At 41.6% G+C, this 16,815-nt stretch overlaps 1 protein-coding gene across 10 annotated transcripts in view; it reads left to right on the top strand.

Annotated features, from left to right (window-relative positions):
* Nucleotides 1-16,815, top strand: part of AKAP13 (A-kinase anchoring protein 13) — a 352,799-nt gene that overhangs the window by 302,188 nt on the left and 33,796 nt on the right. For all 10 annotated transcript variants that reach the window (XM_075007027.1, XM_075007032.1, XM_075007030.1 and 7 more), the window contains 6 exons: nt 1,148-1,319; nt 9,088-9,155; nt 12,039-12,105; nt 13,501-13,636; nt 14,567-14,679; nt 15,708-15,854. In XM_075007027.1, the coding sequence (XP_074863128.1) occupies nt 1,148-1,319; nt 9,088-9,155; nt 12,039-12,105; nt 13,501-13,636; nt 14,567-14,679; nt 15,708-15,854 (703 nt within the window). The remainder of the gene's footprint in view (nt 1-1,147; nt 1,320-9,087; nt 9,156-12,038; nt 12,106-13,500; nt 13,637-14,566; nt 14,680-15,707; nt 15,855-16,815) is intronic.

Below are 16,815 nucleotides of genomic sequence, written 5' to 3'. Positions count from 1 at the left end.
TGTAAGTTATGACCGACCTTTAACAGGACTTCTAAACATATAGGAAACCCAACATACTGTCACTTCCTATATTTTTCGTCGTCTCGGTTTTTAGTCATCTGTTACCTCTAGTTATGCAAACTGGAAATGTTCAAGTTTTCTGTCACTTCGTTTGAATCACACATAAAGCTGTACGACAGGACAGGAACTTCAAGCCTGCATGCTTAAAGCAGCATAGTCTTATTGATACAACTGTCTCTCTGAGGGAAGGAGGAAGGGACCCTTCTGAAAATCAGAGTGGGTGGGCTTGAAGGGTTTGTTAGTCAGCTTGCCAAAAGCAGCTGCATGCTGGAGGATTCCCAAAGCTGAGGATAACCAGTGTGGCCTCTTTAACATTTTGTGTAATGCTTTGATGCTCGTCCGTCTGTGTATCTCACCAGTCATATCTCCACGGCAGTGGAGACGTGAGGAAATTTAGATCTTGGGCATAGCCAAGCAGCCAGGATCTGCCTTCGCTGGTCTCTGCAGTTAAGAAAGACAGAGCACAATACTGGTTAACCTCCTCCTTCCATTTAACCATAGTTAAGTAAATCAGCCTAACTACTGTGCTATGGATAGAACGTGTGTGAAAAATCCATTTCCCCAAGGAGATTATTCACAGCTGCTTGCACACAACTGAAGAAGTCAGATCAAACTAGTGAAGAGGAAAATAAAGAACAGGATTCTGTCAACCAACCCCTAAATAAAGGCCCCTTTTTCTCCTTTAAAAATTAGTTTTCACATTGGCCATAAAATTAGCTTCACATTGAAAGTTTGGCCTACACAAAATCTTTTATTTTAGTTCTGCTACAATCCATTGTCAGTGCTCAAGAAAATAAGTTTTCTCAGGGTTCCATTTAGCTGTGATTGGAACCAAGGCATACCTCTAAAGATAGGATGAGAAGCAACACATATGCTTTGATGAAAAGACACCTAATTTTTTGACCTGCTGTTCTTCTACAATGCCTATATACGGAGATGAGACAGGAAATCTGTAATGTCAGTCCTTTCCTATGAAAACACATAGCTAGTGGTACATTAAGAGTGGCTCAATGGAATCATAGCACTCAAAGCAAATAATCCAGAAGGGATATGACACTAGACTACTGCTTCTTTTTACCCTTTGTAGGAAAAGGAGAAAGAGAAGGAGAAGACTAAAGAGAGAGAGAGAGATTCCAAGGAGAAAGAAAAGGACAAGAAGATGCTAAATGGACACCTCTTCAGCCCAACCCCTACCGTGGGTCCAATCAGCTGTTACCACTGTATGAAACCTTTCAACAAGGATTCACACCTCTGTGCAAGTACGTAGGTTTTTTTCTTTGTGTTCCAGTGTTGGTGGAAAGCCTGGCAACCAGAATCGGGATGCTGGTTTTGACCCTCTTGTTTTATTCACACTGCCAGTTTGTGAATTCTGATCAGGGAGAAGGGGGAACCCGACATGGCCAATGCATCAGCCTTTCACCTCGGGTAGCAAGGGTTCAGAAACTACTCTTAAGTGAAATGGAGGCTGATATTCAACCTCATACGTAGCTGATGTTCGGCCTAGTTTACAGGTATAATGCTGTTCATTACTGTCCATGTTTCAGTTGGGGTGTGGTCTCTGGATCAGGACTTGGTGCTTTACTGCTGCTTGGGACTGGGGTGCGCTGTTAAAGTTTTGGGATTAATCAAGAAAGCTGGCTTGGATCGTGTCTGTTTTGTCCTCTATTTTAACTTCAGGGGGAAAAAAGAACTCTATCCGATCAGTAGCCTACCTTCTGTGTTGGCACCAGTAAACACTGATTCAGTGTTCCAGTGACTTCTCAGTGGCATCAACACACTATGGAATTAGAATATACTGGCAGTTTCCCCCTCATATATGTGCATGGGGATGAGGTTTTGTCTCAGATTAAAGAGCTGCTATTTTTCCTGTGCAAGCTTAACCGGTTTTAGCAGTTATGTTTAAACAGCTTGCAGAGCTGAGTAAATCCTGTGCTCTAAGGGGTAAAAGCAGTTGCGCTACTCATTGTTACATCTTACCATGCGTTCAGGTGCTCTTTGTAAGGGGAATTTCCAGCTCCCTGAGATGTGCTTACTTGTTGTTGCTGATGAGACAGGTACAAACATTGATGGACAGAAAGCAAAACAAAAAACAGGTAGTTTATCTGTTCTCCACCCAGGAGTAGCTGTTGGTTTGGACTAATGTAGTAACAGAGAATAATGTTGGAAACTGTGTGAACAACAGCTGTTCATAGTTGCCTGTGTGTAGTATTACTGGGGGGGAGGCACATGCCTATAAATACATTTGTGATGTGGAATATATAATCAGCACTCTGTAAGTGTAACACAGCTAAGCTTGGCTTTATCGATTTTAATCGGTAACTGTAAACATAGGGTTAAGCTGCCACACTGACATCGGAGGGAAGAAAGCTGTTGGTGACATTGTGCCTGCAGGGAGCCCTCTGAGTATTTAAATGGGTTCATGACCATAAAGCTCTCCTGCATGTGATACCTGCAGGTGCAAGGTGTGATAGTCAAGCTAGGGTCTGGACTGGGTAAAGCAGATACCCTTGGCTGGGACTGCAAGCAGCAGGAAAAGGAGGAGGAGGCTGGTTGCGGAGGCAGCCACCGTGTTGTCCTTTCAGCCTTCTGGTGGTCCTCTCTGAGGGGGTATGGGGAAAAGAGGGGAGTTTCTGCTAGTCTCCATTGGGACCTCAGCCTTCCCCACACCGTGTTGTGCAGGGATCCAGTGTCACTGGCCACTTAACCCAGGAGGAAGCCCTCTCTACAGCTCCACTGTCAAAGCTCCTCTTGCTCACTTCCTAGCCATGAGTGTGGAAGCTGCCTCAGGGCAAGAACTTCTCAGTAGCAGGGTGACTTCCCCTGCAGCCTGTCTACCAGTTTTGCCTGGGTTCTCTTTCCATTGCACCAGGATGACCAAAGCATTCCCTACATCTTGCAACCCTGTAGTATTGGCCCCCCCTTACTCCCATACCACAGCTGTAAAGATAAAAGGAGTTACAAATAGAAAAAATCTTAAAAATGGGGAGCAGAATCTTAAAACTAAAAATTGTTACCAATAATATTAGAAAAAAACTTACTTGTGCGAAGCCTCAATGAAGCACAGACAGCACGTTGGCCCAGGGAGCTGTGGGCTTTTATCTACATTTGTTTGATTTTCTTTTTCTGCCTCTTCAGCCAATAGTTCTTCACATTATAATCCTCTATGTGTAATTCAGGTTGTCAGGTTAGTTCAGCTGAGACCAGAACAGTCACTCCTTTAGAGTTGAAAGTTGCAAGGTATTTAGAGTTGCCCTGTGCTGTTGATCCCTTGCTTTTTAATTGGTGATAATTTTCACCCTCCTGTTTAGAAACAATACAGACTAGTTACAGGTGTCTACCTCTCCTGTTCAGAAGCAAAGGCCAGTGTCTCTCAGGCTCATGCTTGGCTGCCGACTGGAGAACTATTCAGCATATTCTGCCTTTTTGCTGGGAGAAAGGCTCTGGCCCCAAGTGATAGCAAAATAGGAAACAGCGAATGGCCTGTTCTCCTTGAGGATTCAGAGTACAGCATTCACCCATTTGGCAGGTACCGCAAGGACACTCAACTGCAAGAGATGACCGTTGTCTAAGAATGATGTGGGGGGAGGTACGGGAACAATAACGTGTTGCATCTCTGGAGTCAGAGGCAGCTTTGGAGTTTCCTGAAGGAAGAGGGACAGCAACATGATTGTATGAAGCCTGTTCCTTGTTAACCAGCCAGGAAGTGGAAAATGTTAACAATTAGTCCTGCTTAAGTCCATCCTCTCCCCTCCATCACTTATTTTTTAAATCTTCACCGTGCATTTAGGATACAAAACATCACCTGATTTAACCAGTTACATTATGATGAGCTTACATTGCTGAAAAACACAGCTGTTAACAGTTTCCTGACAGCTAGTAGATCTGTGCAGGTAGGGGTAGGTGTTCCATGCCTATGAAATTAACATTTTCTTGGATGTGTTTGGATTTCTTACATTTTCTTTGAGTTATATAGGTTTTAAACTATGCAAGGTGTTTTTTGTTAGTTAATATTTATGCACACAGCACAGGCTGTGGAGCACAGTGAAAATTGCCTTGGGTCCTGTCCTCACAAAAGTAATAGAGAATCAGATGAGTTAGATGATTATCACTATCCAACAAAGGTATAAAACATCTCTGCTACACAGGAGCAGTAGCTGCTTCCCTGCAGCCAGTCAGCCATAACATCCAGAGACCAAGGAGATTTTCAAAAATACAAATGCCCAGTTTCCATTTATTTTCCATGGAAGTTGGTGGGGTGGGGGGTGTCTGCTCTGTTTGCCTTTCAAAATCTCCTTTTGCGTGTGATCACGTGAAATCTCTCTCACCTAACCATTTTGATGAAGTATACTTTTCAGAAAACATAGGTATCATCTTGTGTCATAGCCAAGAGTCATAGACATATAGAGCCATAGGGTTAGAAGGGCCCAGAAGGGTCCTCTAGTTCAGTGTGTCTTAAACTTTTTGAAACCGCAGAACACCAAACAATAACATACACACACACACTTTTTTATGCCAGAACACCTACGAAAATCTTCTTCAAAAGAAATTGTTTTCAGACCCAACAAACAAAAACAGCAACATGTACTGCAAAAACAAAATGAAGTAATTTAACAGGTTTTATAGCAGTGAAGAAGTAATGTTGTATCTAGTTTTCATAACAGAAGATACACACCATCAGCATATTTTTCCAAATGCTTGCAGCACACCTGTTGTTCATGGAACAGCGGTGTTCCACAAAACAATTTAAGAAACACTGTTCTAGTTCATTGTCCAGTGTAAAGGATGCAGTAGGTTGGATATACATTTTGTGTGATTGCATTTTATATTTTGCTTCAAGGGGCATAAATAATCCAGCCCCAACTTGATTTAGGGCTTATCTACATTGCCCAACAAGTTGGATGACAAGGGTGTGAGTGGCAGTACATGCCAACGTGCTGCAATGTTAACTCCTTGTGTGGACGCTGCAGGCGTAAGCCAGAAGGTCCCTAGTTTCCTTTAACAAAGTTCTTTTCAATCAGGACTTTTGTTTATGTGAGCAGTGTCTGCATGGGGGTGTTTCACTGTAACATTTGAGTGTGCGCTGCTGTTCACACTCACCATCATTTGTTCTTTAGCACACACTACACTGTAGCGCACCAGAAGATTCATCTACACTGCACCCTTTTTTTTTGCAGCATCTAATGTACATGTCCAAGTAACTTCCCTAGCACAGATATAAAGAAAGTCAAAGCTGGCAAAGCCTGGCTTTGACAAGGAGAATAAAGACTTGTCTGAAGGGCGTAGATGTGTACCCTCCATGCTCTCTACTCACAAAAGTCATGCCTCCTCCTCTGCACTGCTAAAAATAGCAGTGTCTCACAGCGGACTCCTTTCTTTTGCAAGAATAGATTCCCCTTTTGTCCCAGCCCCCAGCAAGGGAAGGCTCTGGTGGCGAGATGTAGAGGAATAAAGCTTGGGTAGCTTCCTGCTGCAGAATGAGACAGGCTCTGATGAGGGAGGGAGGAAGGGGAAGAGGTTCCATCTGCCCCCCTGCTGCTGGATCATTTTCCCGCGTGAGCACTTGTGGGGGGACGAGGGGCGGAAGGTATCAGGGAAGGTCTCTGCTACTGGCCAGAGACTTGAGCTTAGCCTTACTCCGCTGCTTCTCCCCACCAGAGCCTTTTGCTGACACGTGTAGCCACACGCCATTGTGTGAACACAGGCTGCTTTTTGCTGCAGAGTGTAACTACACAACGTGCCACCACTGGTGTAGCGTAGGTGCAGCCAGTAGCTTCCCCCTGTGTTATACTCATGTACAGTGTACGTTTAGCTCTCTTTAGAACACATGGAATATTAAATAGGCCAAATGAAGCCTAGGAGTCAAATGTTCTTTCAGGGCTTTTTGTGCCCAATTAAAGCCACACTGGTTTCGAGGACCTTGTTGGTTTGCAGGACTTGCTTCATTTGGAAACTCGCCCAACTCTTTCCAAAGAGAGGAAGAGAGCTGTTTGAGGAAATGGGATTCAGCATGTCCGTGTGTGGAACTTTCAAGCCAAGCAGCAAAGGGTGCTTTCGTGAAGCAAACAAACAAAAAGCCCCCCACCGTTAGGGAGGTGCCAGTAGCAAATTCACAGTTCGTTATGCTGATGTTGCACATAAATCAGAGATTCAATCTCCTGTGTCACACATTTTCACCTCTGTGTGTTCTGTGTCAAACCGTTGCTGTCTGGATGTTGTGTTCTTTTGTTCTGTTTTGTTGTAGGATGAGTTGGCTGTTTTTTTGCGGCTTTCTTCTGTCATTTTGTTTCTCTTTTGCTAATGGAGACCTTTGGTTTGTTCATAGATGCAATAGTAGATTAATATTTCAGTTACGGCTGATTGCCATGCATCAGTTACAGCCTGTCTTAGACCAGAGGACACCAGCCAGTTCCCACCTCTCTCAAATTAAGGGAATTCCTAATCATGATGATGATGTTCTGCTGACTCCCTTTTAAAAAGGACTAATGTTCAGCAGCAGGAGTCTGGAGTTCTGTTGTTCACGTAGCATTTGTTTCTTCAGACTCCTCGAGTTTTCTACGCAGTATTTACTGAGGTGGTTTTTAAGAAAGTAGACTAACAATGGGGCTAAGGTCTGAAAAAAAATTTTAAGTCAATATACCTGTGAACTATTCCAATTATTTCTCCAGCTGGCTGCTCCAGCTATTAAATATGGAAAGAATTGACTTTAAAAGAAAAAATCCTGGAGACATTAGAGGTGTTTCTAATAGACAATTTTTGAATAATTCTGGCACTTTTTCTTTAATTTTTTTTTTTAATATTAAATATCAGCTGGGGTAAAGCAGGTTTTCCCTTTTGTAATTGTTAATGGTTTTGTATCTGAGGGGTGAGGCAAGTTGACGAAACTCCCATCATGGCTGAAATTTGATCTGACTTTAGAAGCAATATTGCTGGTCCAGAATTTCCATATAAAAGCATCCAGTGACTTTTGCACCTGTTAAAGTGAATACATAACAGGTGCCTGGTCAACTCCAAGCTTCTATCTTGTCCTAAGTACTTGGCTTTTTATTTTCAAGATCACTGATGGAGTGATATTTGCGTCAGCATTTGATTTAATCTAAGGTTTGAAACACAGGTTCAAGGCCTAATTTGGGCCTGACTTTGAATTCGACTGTACTGCAATCTCACACGTTGTTCTGACAGGATTTACGTTCCCAGACAGCATAAATCTTATGGAGTCATCTGATAATACCTGAAACTTTTCTGCCATCATATGTGATGAAGAAATCACACTGTTATCTCTTTTTTGAGAGATTTTTAGCTCCATCAGAGCTAGGTGTGAAACCAGAATTGGAAGGGCTGGTTTTACTCAAGGGAATCCAGTCCTATCCACCTCTAGAAATACTTAGGGGGTTCTGTCTCCTTATTAAACGTTTTTGTTATTGTTTTGTAATTTGTTTTATAATTACTGGAAGCTTCTTTTGTGAGATGTGCCCAAGCCAGCAGGAGCAAAGGGGTTATCTAAATGGGAGTGGGGCTATTTGTATGTTTAATTCCAATAATTGGACTAGTCACTTGGGTTATCTCCTGCTTTGTCATTCATGGAGGCTTATGCTGTCCTCTGCAGATGGTCACACACTGTAAAAATAGTTTCTTACTAGACGGCGTACAAAACAGAAGAGGCATTAGCCTTGTAGGAAACTTCCCAACCGCCTAAATAAAACACGTATAGAAACCTTGTACATGTTCAGCCTCAGACAAGTTCTGACTTTGCATATCCTGGTGGTCTCTCTGGGCAAGGGAGGTCTCAGTGGCATCACTTCACTCAACTCAAGACCTGCAAGACTGGGGATTCTTAGCCAGTTCTCCTATGCATGCAGGATTGTAGGAGACATACTACAACCGTGAGCAAGGAAAAAGGGGTGTTATATCAAACACCTTTTGAGGCATGAAGGAGACAAGTTCTCTGGGTTTCTTGGTCCAAGATATGATCATGTTAATGTTTTTCACACAGCACAGCAGATTTTTGTCTTTCTCTTTCACATGTACAGGAAACTGTGGGAAATCAACAGAAGAGCATAAACGCTAACACCCATTACCACTTTCAGAAACACATTCAACATTCGTGCACATCCTTTCATGTAGCAGGCACATATCTGAATATAATGATGATTTAGGCATTTTTTATTTGTTCGTTCAAGGGTTTATTGATTTCTGGTTTCATTTGATGACTCTTAAAAATGTTTTGCAAGCTGAATATTTAAAATGGATTTCTCTGCATAGACAAAAGCGATCAAGTATATTTGCTGGGCCTAGTTGTATTGAATTTCATCTGAAAGTGTTTAGGCTAGGGATTTTCAAAGAATTAGTAACCAGAATCCCTTTACAAATTAGTGTTTTGGGCATGTAACTCCTTGCATCCCCTTTGTAGAGCCCAGTCATAATGGACAACTTATCCAGGATGATTAGGACAAAATCTGATGCACTGAGTTATTGGCCAAATCAGGGGATTTAACTAGCATGTGGAGCTTTGTCACCTCCATGTCACCGGGTCCTGTGCAAGCTAGTTGGTATTAAGCAGTGAGTTAAAAGTTATTACTCTTGAAATGTAAGAGTGGCCTTTAAGAAGGGAACTGATGAGTTCAGTCTAGGTGGACAAGAATCTAAATTGCAAACCCAGCATCCTGTCTCACGTTCCTCTTACTGACTCTCAGAGAGTGATAGGCGAAATTAAATATCAAGGAGAGACCGTTTTTCACACTCGGGCAGGATTTGTTTCCCTGTTCTTTCCTGCATCCAGTTTCTCATCATTCTTGGTCTAATTAAGGTGATATTTGTGTTTAAGGAGATTTTTTTGATGTTCTTACCAGTCATTTGTGTCTTGATTATCATGGAAGGCAGCACGTTTGGCAATGTCTAGAGCTGATTGTGTTGTTTGTTAGTGGAAGTGAAAATCCCTTCTTATCTAAGGTGTCTCATAGACGTGTAGGAGGAAACTAAAAGACAAACTTCTGACCTGGCTTTGTGTATGTGTGTTTTCCCACTTTACAGACTGCAATGCAATTGTTCACAAAGGCTGTAAGGAGAGTCTGGCATCCTGCGCAAAAGTCAAAATGAAGGTGAGAGATTTCATGTCATCTGCTGAACATTAAGCTTAGTTGTAAGCGTTTTAGCATGCAGACATACTTGGTAACGTGCAGCAATGGAATTTCCAGTCTGCTGGGCAAAACCTATGAATCCTGTTTTATGGTGGAACATTTTCCTAAGCTCTCCTGAAATTCTCATGCATCTGATGAAGCAGGTCTTTGCCCATGAAAGCTTATGCTCCAGAACTTCCTGTTTTTGAAGATACAAACTAACAGGGCTACCCCTCTGATACCTGAAATTTATTATATTTGCCCAATTTGTAGCTTAACTGTGCTTCCCTAGTCTGATGTGAATTGGGAGAAAACACATTCTAGTTTCATAAGATGCAGTTACGTCTGTTTAGAACCAAGGGAAGATAGGGAAGAGGGAAAAGTGAAGGAAGAGGAAAACAAGGACTGGGACTTGGAGCCAAGCACAAGGGAGGGGGAAGAAGTTGCTCGTCTCTGTCTAGTGACTGGCCCCTATAAAGGATGTGAATCTGCTACTGCTAAGAGTTACCATGTGAGCCCAAATGACAGGTCTGTGCTCTGGATCTAAAGATCCCAAAACTACTGACCTATATGGAAGTCAATATGATTCTGCATAATAGTATTGCTGGTGGGTTTTTGTTTTTGTTTTAGTTTGATTTAATAAAATACCCTAGGAAATTACATACAAGAAGCCTACTCTCTGAGAACATAATGGTTGAAAAGTCAAGCAGTTCTAAAGTTAGGAAATGCCAGAATGAAGATTTGCCTTCTTCAGTCTTAATTTGCCCTCTTGTGCAATGTGTTATGATACAGTCTTTACATGATCACACAGTGTATTTCCACAGTACCCCTGCCTCATTCAGGATGTGCAAATGGATGGCACTTGGGAAAGGATCAGACTTGTGTAGTTAGTCCGTCTCCTGTACGTAGGACTCCTGTCTGATCTGTTGTAGAAGTTGTAATGTATCTAACGAATGAGGCTGGGGATTTCAGGAGGAGGGAGAGTATTGTTTAGACATTCGCATGCCACGCTAACTCTGCCACGGAGTCATTTAAACCAAACTTTTCTAACGTCACGCTTGTGTCCTTCGCTGTCCTGGTACCTAACATGAGATCCTGGGATCTGACTTGCAGAAGTGCAATGGGAGTTGATTGGAGCTCTGTTCTGAAGAGATAAAGTGCTTCGTTCCCTAGAGGCCTCTCCAATGGGAAACCCACAATTAATGGGCACTTTAGACATTACTTCTCCTGTGCATTAGTTTCCCAGCTGTAAAACAGTTTAAAAAAGAAGTGAGTAAACTAGTCAAACAGACATTCCCTATTCCCTGAATCAGAAGAGTTTAAGCATATTTACCCTCAACCACTGTGAGAGTAGTATACCTGGTGTGTAAAGATCAGCTAAGATTTGTAAAGCACTCAGTTCTACAACAGTGAGCACCACAGAGATGTCCATCACGAGATTAATTCTGCTCTACAGAGGAGGGTTTGAATAGTGTGCAGGAGATGCAAAGTGGGGCCTTGAATTTAACAATAAGGATAAAACAAATATTGCATAGCGGTTCATTAACCGCTCCATCCTATGCACCTCTGTGTGACCAGAGTTAACATGTACCTCCCACACCAAACAGCTGAGCATAGTGCCGTAGTGGACTTCCCTGCTATTGCACCTCCTGGTGCCAGGGGCTGCTGCAGCTATGAGCACAGAAAACAAGAGAAGGAAGATCCTCTCTCTTGTGCTGTCCATGTTCCTCTGGCAGCAAGGAAAAGAGGCCCCTCTGTACAGCAGGGAGAGGAGCTGGGCCTGGGCACAGCAAGTACAGGGAGCAGTGAGATTGTGACGAGGTTGCCAGGACATATTGAATAGTTCCCCCATCTATGAGCACTATCCGTGCTGTGCATTGAATGAGGTGTGGCTGCTGTAGAAGAAAACAGCATCTGAGCATGTAATTAGACTAATATAATGCAGGTTCATATTGGTGCTAAATTAAGGGCACATGGGTAACCTTAATTTTGGCATTTCTTATGTTTTGAGTGCTGGACTTTACAGCCATGATCATCTTTTAATGCAGTTTTTGTATGTTACTACAGGTTGAACCTCTCTCGTCTGGCACCCTTGGGATCTGACTAGTGCCAAACGAGAGAATTTGCCAAACCACGGGAGGTCAATTTTGTCTCGTGGCATCACCAACACTTCCACTGCTTACTGGGCTCTTAGAGGATATTTAGGCATAAATTAGAGCTAAATAAAAGCACAGAATACTGAAAACCAGGGCTGATGGCTGTAAACAAACTATAGGACCACACAGCACTTGGTCACACCCATGATAAGTGGACATCCAGCTAATTAAAATCATGCCAGACTGCAGATGATGTTGGAAGAGAGAAGCCGGATTAGAAAGGTTCAGCCTGTACAGAAAAGTGTCTCAGCATGGAATTCATGGTTGTCACAGGCTCACAAGTCATCACACTCTTCTTGCTCGAGTGTTTCACGCCCATCTTTAAATCGTCAGCTTCTTGAGGCAAGGATTGTGTTCACCTTGCTGAGCACAGTCACTACAATTATATGTACGATTCCCTCAGCCATCCTTTTGGTCATCATATGCTTTAATTATCTAGCAACATCAGGATGAGTGTTCTCTCTCTATTGTACTTCTTATTTCAAATATTTCTGCATATTTGATGACATACCTCGTGATGGCTCAGATTGTATCACCATGTTGAATACACGCTGCCTGTAAATGCTCAGGGCACTTTATCTGGGATGTAAGCTCTTCAGAGAGAACTCAGAATGGTGTTACTGTGTAATTAAAATAAGATATCTATAGATGTATGCACCCTTTATTTATATTAGAGGAGAAAGATTAAACCTGTTTTTTTTTCTTTCAGCTACAAAAAGGAACACTTCAGGCACATGATACCTCTTCATTACCCACAGTAATTATGAGAAACAAGAGTAAGAACTCTTCCCTCTTTTCTGTTGTAGTTTCCTAAAAGTTACTATTTTTCATTGTATTCAGTATAGTGTTTTAACCTTTGCATGCAAGTGGTACTCAATCAATGTGGTGAAAGATAAACACTTTAGAATACAGGAATAAAGGGATTACATCCTTTGTGTTGAGCAACGTTCTGGATTTTAGAGGCATTGCTCATCTTTTACAAATGGTTGGTGCAGTTCTGTGGTCTTTGTATAACCTTATGCAGATGAAAGCTGTGGAAAAGAGAGCCCATGTTTTCAGTACCTGGAGGCACAATATTTGTAGTGATTCAGCTCCTTCTTGTCATTTACACAATGTAGTGGAGCTAGAATTTGACTGCAGCTGGGTACCTGAGAATTCTAGTGAGTGAGTTCTCGGCTGGAAAAATGACAACATAGTTGTTTTCTGGATTATTCATAAACAGGGAGAATAGTTAAAATAACACAGAACTGAATATTTTGTTCAGTAAGGAAGTTAAAAATGGAAGGGGTAATTCCAAATTGGCCATTTCAAAAGCCTGTGCTTGTCCAATGGATAAGTACCATCACTGTGGGGAAACAGGAAGGCTGACCCGGGAAGGAAAAAAGAGGTAGTGAGATGCAGGAATTAGTGATGATTTAGAAAAATGTCTTAAGCCCTTCTGCATAATTGGAGTGTCTTTCTCTCTGTATTGTGTGAACTGATAGATAGTCAGAAACTCAGTCCTAAGAGGGATCAAAGCAAATCAAGGTTGGGAAGAGCTTGAAGGAGGTGTGAAAATGAGTTGCTGTAAGTGACTGTTGTTTTGTAATAAAGGTCTGCTCAGCTTCTCAGAAGAGTGTTTTTAGGCTCACGTATTCCACCCAATCTTCCCTTCCAGCAGGCAGTGCAGAGAGTGATCCCAGGTTGTCTTTTCCCTTATTAGGAAAGCCCCGTGTTCCCTTTCATGCTGGAGTCGCACTGCCCCTGCTCAGGACTACAAGCAAGAAACAGTCTCACAGAAGAGGAAGACTGATAAATTACCCTGTTGGTTTTTCCCAAGACTGCCATAGAAGTTACTAGTACATAAGAATTGTGTCTCTTAAGAATTTGGAAGTGTCTAGAGTGGTCAGACAAATATAAATTGTGCTACTGTTCATTGTAGCCTCCAGATGTACCTGGGGGACTTCTTCTTCTGAAGTCTTAGTCAGTCAGAACTGCAGAGTGATTGATTGGGAGTTTTGTCCTGAGTAGAGATTTCAGGCAAGACAGAGAATGAGGTTAGAATTCAGCGGAGCTATGAAAGTTCCTACCAGCTAGAAAGTGCATTGTTAGAACCTTGCTTTGTAGAGTCGTGAGTGTAGCAATCAATTTGGATGATGTTTTTCATCAAACATCTGACATTTCTTTTCTAGCCTCACAGCCTAAGGAGCGCCCTCGGTCTGCAGTACTTGCCCCTGATGAAAACACCGTAACCTCAATGTTCAATAACAGGAGATCACAGCAGAGCACAACACTTTCAAAAAGTGTCTCAATACAGAACATTGCAGGGTAAGCCTCTCTGTGTGTGTTGTATACATAAAGTACGCATAGTGAAAGCAGCCTAAATTATTCCCCACATTGCATTAGAAATACGCTTATGGGTGTGAGTCATTTAAGTTAATGTCTAAAATATCACATATATGTAAGTACAAATAGTACATACTGTGTGAAGAAAAGGGGTCAAGCAGTTGCTATGAGATCTATAACCTCAAATTTCCCGTGTGTTAGGAATTAAAATTTTCAGCAGTTTTCATGCAGTACAACTGCTCAGAAATGAAGCCAGTTAAAGCTCCATACCTTCGTGTGTTCTGTATTCATGTACAAATAAATACGTGCACACACAGGTTGCTGCTCTATATAAAGAGTTTCCGTGTTCACTAATTCCTTCTTTCATTTTCCCTAGCACCAGTGATTTAGAAAATCCTGTTGAAGGTATATTTTCAGAGCTGGGAGGAAAAAAATATCAAAAGGCTCAGTTTAGAGAAAAATCCACAAGATTAACTGCTTATCCATATGTTAGATGAATTGCTTTCAGATTCAACTTTGCACATACAGCCTCTCTTGAGACTTCTGATATTCCTCTTCATTAGCTAAGCTGGAAACACAGTATCTTGTAAATAAGGAAGTGGGCTGGTAATGCGAAAATGAGATGTAATGAAACAAAAAGCTCTTTTGGACCTCAAAGATTCACTTCAGGTTTTAGCAAAAGTACTATTTCAGTCGGAATTTTAGATTATCCAATTTGTTAATCCCTAATTTGTAGTTGTTAGCACTATCTATCAAATAGATGAATACGTGCACACAATACCTGTTCGGAGTTGGCAACATTTAGTGTAGCTTTTAGTTTTATTTAAAATATTTGTTTTGTGTATTTGAGAAAGTAATTGTTTTGAGTTTTGGAGTCCTGAATAGGGTTCTGCATTTCCTTTTTTTCTGCAGGGTTGTCAATGATGAAAGCTTAATACATACGTGGAAGTTCCTGTCCCAGTCAACTGACTCTTTACATAAAATCAGCAGGGTGAATGAATCCACTGAGTCACTAACTGATGAGGGTAAGAAATCCCAATGTGTTAATACAAACACAGAAGCATTCCCAGCAAATGTGTGGTCTCAAAATTGATTTTTAGAAACACTAAGTCCTTTAAAAGTGTTTTGACATCAACTTAGTTTTCTTTGCTGGAGAATTGAAGCGTATTTACATTTACATAAGGGAAAGTATAAATAAAGATGGACAAAAAACAAAGGCTCCATACAGTAATTTCTTTATATGCAAGAGTATTTTAGCATGTCCTTAGTAGGAAAAAATGTATGAAGGGTTTCATTTACATTTGAGTTGTGGACTGTGGTTATAGCTCAGAGTTGTACCCGCCCTCCACATCTTATGTCCTTTGTCCACTCTTCCAATCTATTTGTACATCTACAGAACCTTATGTCTTTTACTTTTTAATATTGGCAGGTTCAAACCCAAAAATGAAGTTACTTTTTAAGCGAGGAGTGCTCTAGTATAAAACTAGTCCTTATACATTTTATATCTTGGCCAACACTGACCTGAAAAATACAATATGGTTTTAATTCATTAGGAACTGAACAGGGAAAATTTCCTAATTGTCGTGAATCCTCACATGTTGTGTCCAGGCAAAAATGAACACTTTCTTTCTGAAATGTGCTGCTGATATACAAAATCTTCAGTTCCAGGCATGTCAGTTATTGATTTCTAAGCTTGAAAATACTTTTCACAAAGTTCTCCAAAACAGTTCTGTTAATTTACTGAAGTAAACAAAGGTGAGCAAACTACATATTAATTATCATGCTCTTACATGGTAAATAGCTTGTTCTTGCTTGTCTTCCAAATCAGAATTCAGCATAGATGGTAATTGTGAACGTTTGTGCAACCAGCAAGTAACCTGTAAAAGTACTTTACTTTGGTACTTAGCCGGTAAAATTCCATATAATCATTTCCACGTTAGAAACAGAAAGTGGATATGATATTTGTGGCATTCAGAACAAAGCCCAAATCTTCACAATAGCCAAAGGGAATTTCAAATGGGACCAGAAGACTGTTTATGCTGCTTTTATGCAGGTGCAGACATGAATGAAGGACAGCTCATGGGGGACTTTGAGATGGACTCCAAGCAGCTGGAGGCAGAATCCTGGAGTCAAGTAGTGGACAGCAAGTTCTTGCGGCAGCAAAAAAAAGATGTCATCAAACGACAAGATGTCATATATGGTGAGAGATTTATTGATTAACGAAAATTGATTCAGTTCTGTTTCTAGAAACTTCTAGGCTTGGGTATCTGTTCATCATTTTTAGTGTGTATTAATTTGAAAACTTTGTCAACGTTGGCATTTACAGGAAAGACAGACCTCCGCTGCCATCTTAATACACTTAGGAATTCTGGATTTCACTTACCTGAAGCTATCCAAACAAACTGCATCTCCTAATTTGTCTTGTGATGACCTTTATATGCAGCTATCTGTGAGCACAGCATAGTAAATTACTTATGCAGGTTGAACTCCTCTAATCTGGCACCACTGGGACCTAACCAGTGCCGAACAAGAGAATTTGCTGGACCATGGATGGTTAATGTTGTCTAGCAGCATTGCCAACATTTTCACTGCTTGCTGGGCTCTTAGAAGACATTTAGGGGTATATTACAGCTAAATAACACAGAACACTGAGAACCAGGACTGGTGACTGTAAACAAACTTTATGGGACGATGTGAAACTTGACCACACCCATGATAAGTGGTTGTTCAGCTAACTAAAATCATGCCAGGTTACGCATGTTGCCGGACGAGAGCATGCCAGACTAAAGAAGTTCAATCTGTATTAGCATCTTCCCTGCTTTGATGTAGGAGTTTTCTTGTGCCTCAACAGAAAAGTCACTCTGTTAAGAGGAGCAGCTAGTGGTTTGTTACTTGCCCTCCAACAGTGTTCGAATTCCAGCACAATGGTCTTCAGATGTTTTACCTGAGTCACCTCCCTTATCTGTGCCCCCCCCCCACCACTCACACACACATGCACATTCACCCCTGTGGTCTGGGAACCTGGTGCTGAGACTTGGGACCAGGTCTGTGATTGGGAGCAGAGCCACTACCAAGTTGAAGCCAGGAGCAGAGTCATGGCTGGGCCAAGGCCAGGGCTGCAACTGGAGGCTGGGTCCACAGTGGGGCACAATGGCATTCTC

The sequence above is a fragment of the Carettochelys insculpta genome, chromosome 12, assembly GCF_033958435.1.
Source record: "Carettochelys insculpta isolate YL-2023 chromosome 12, ASM3395843v1, whole genome shotgun sequence".
Lineage (NCBI taxonomy): Eukaryota > Metazoa > Chordata > Testudines > Carettochelyidae > Carettochelys > Carettochelys insculpta.
This window is presented reverse-complemented; position numbering and strand designations above follow the sequence as displayed.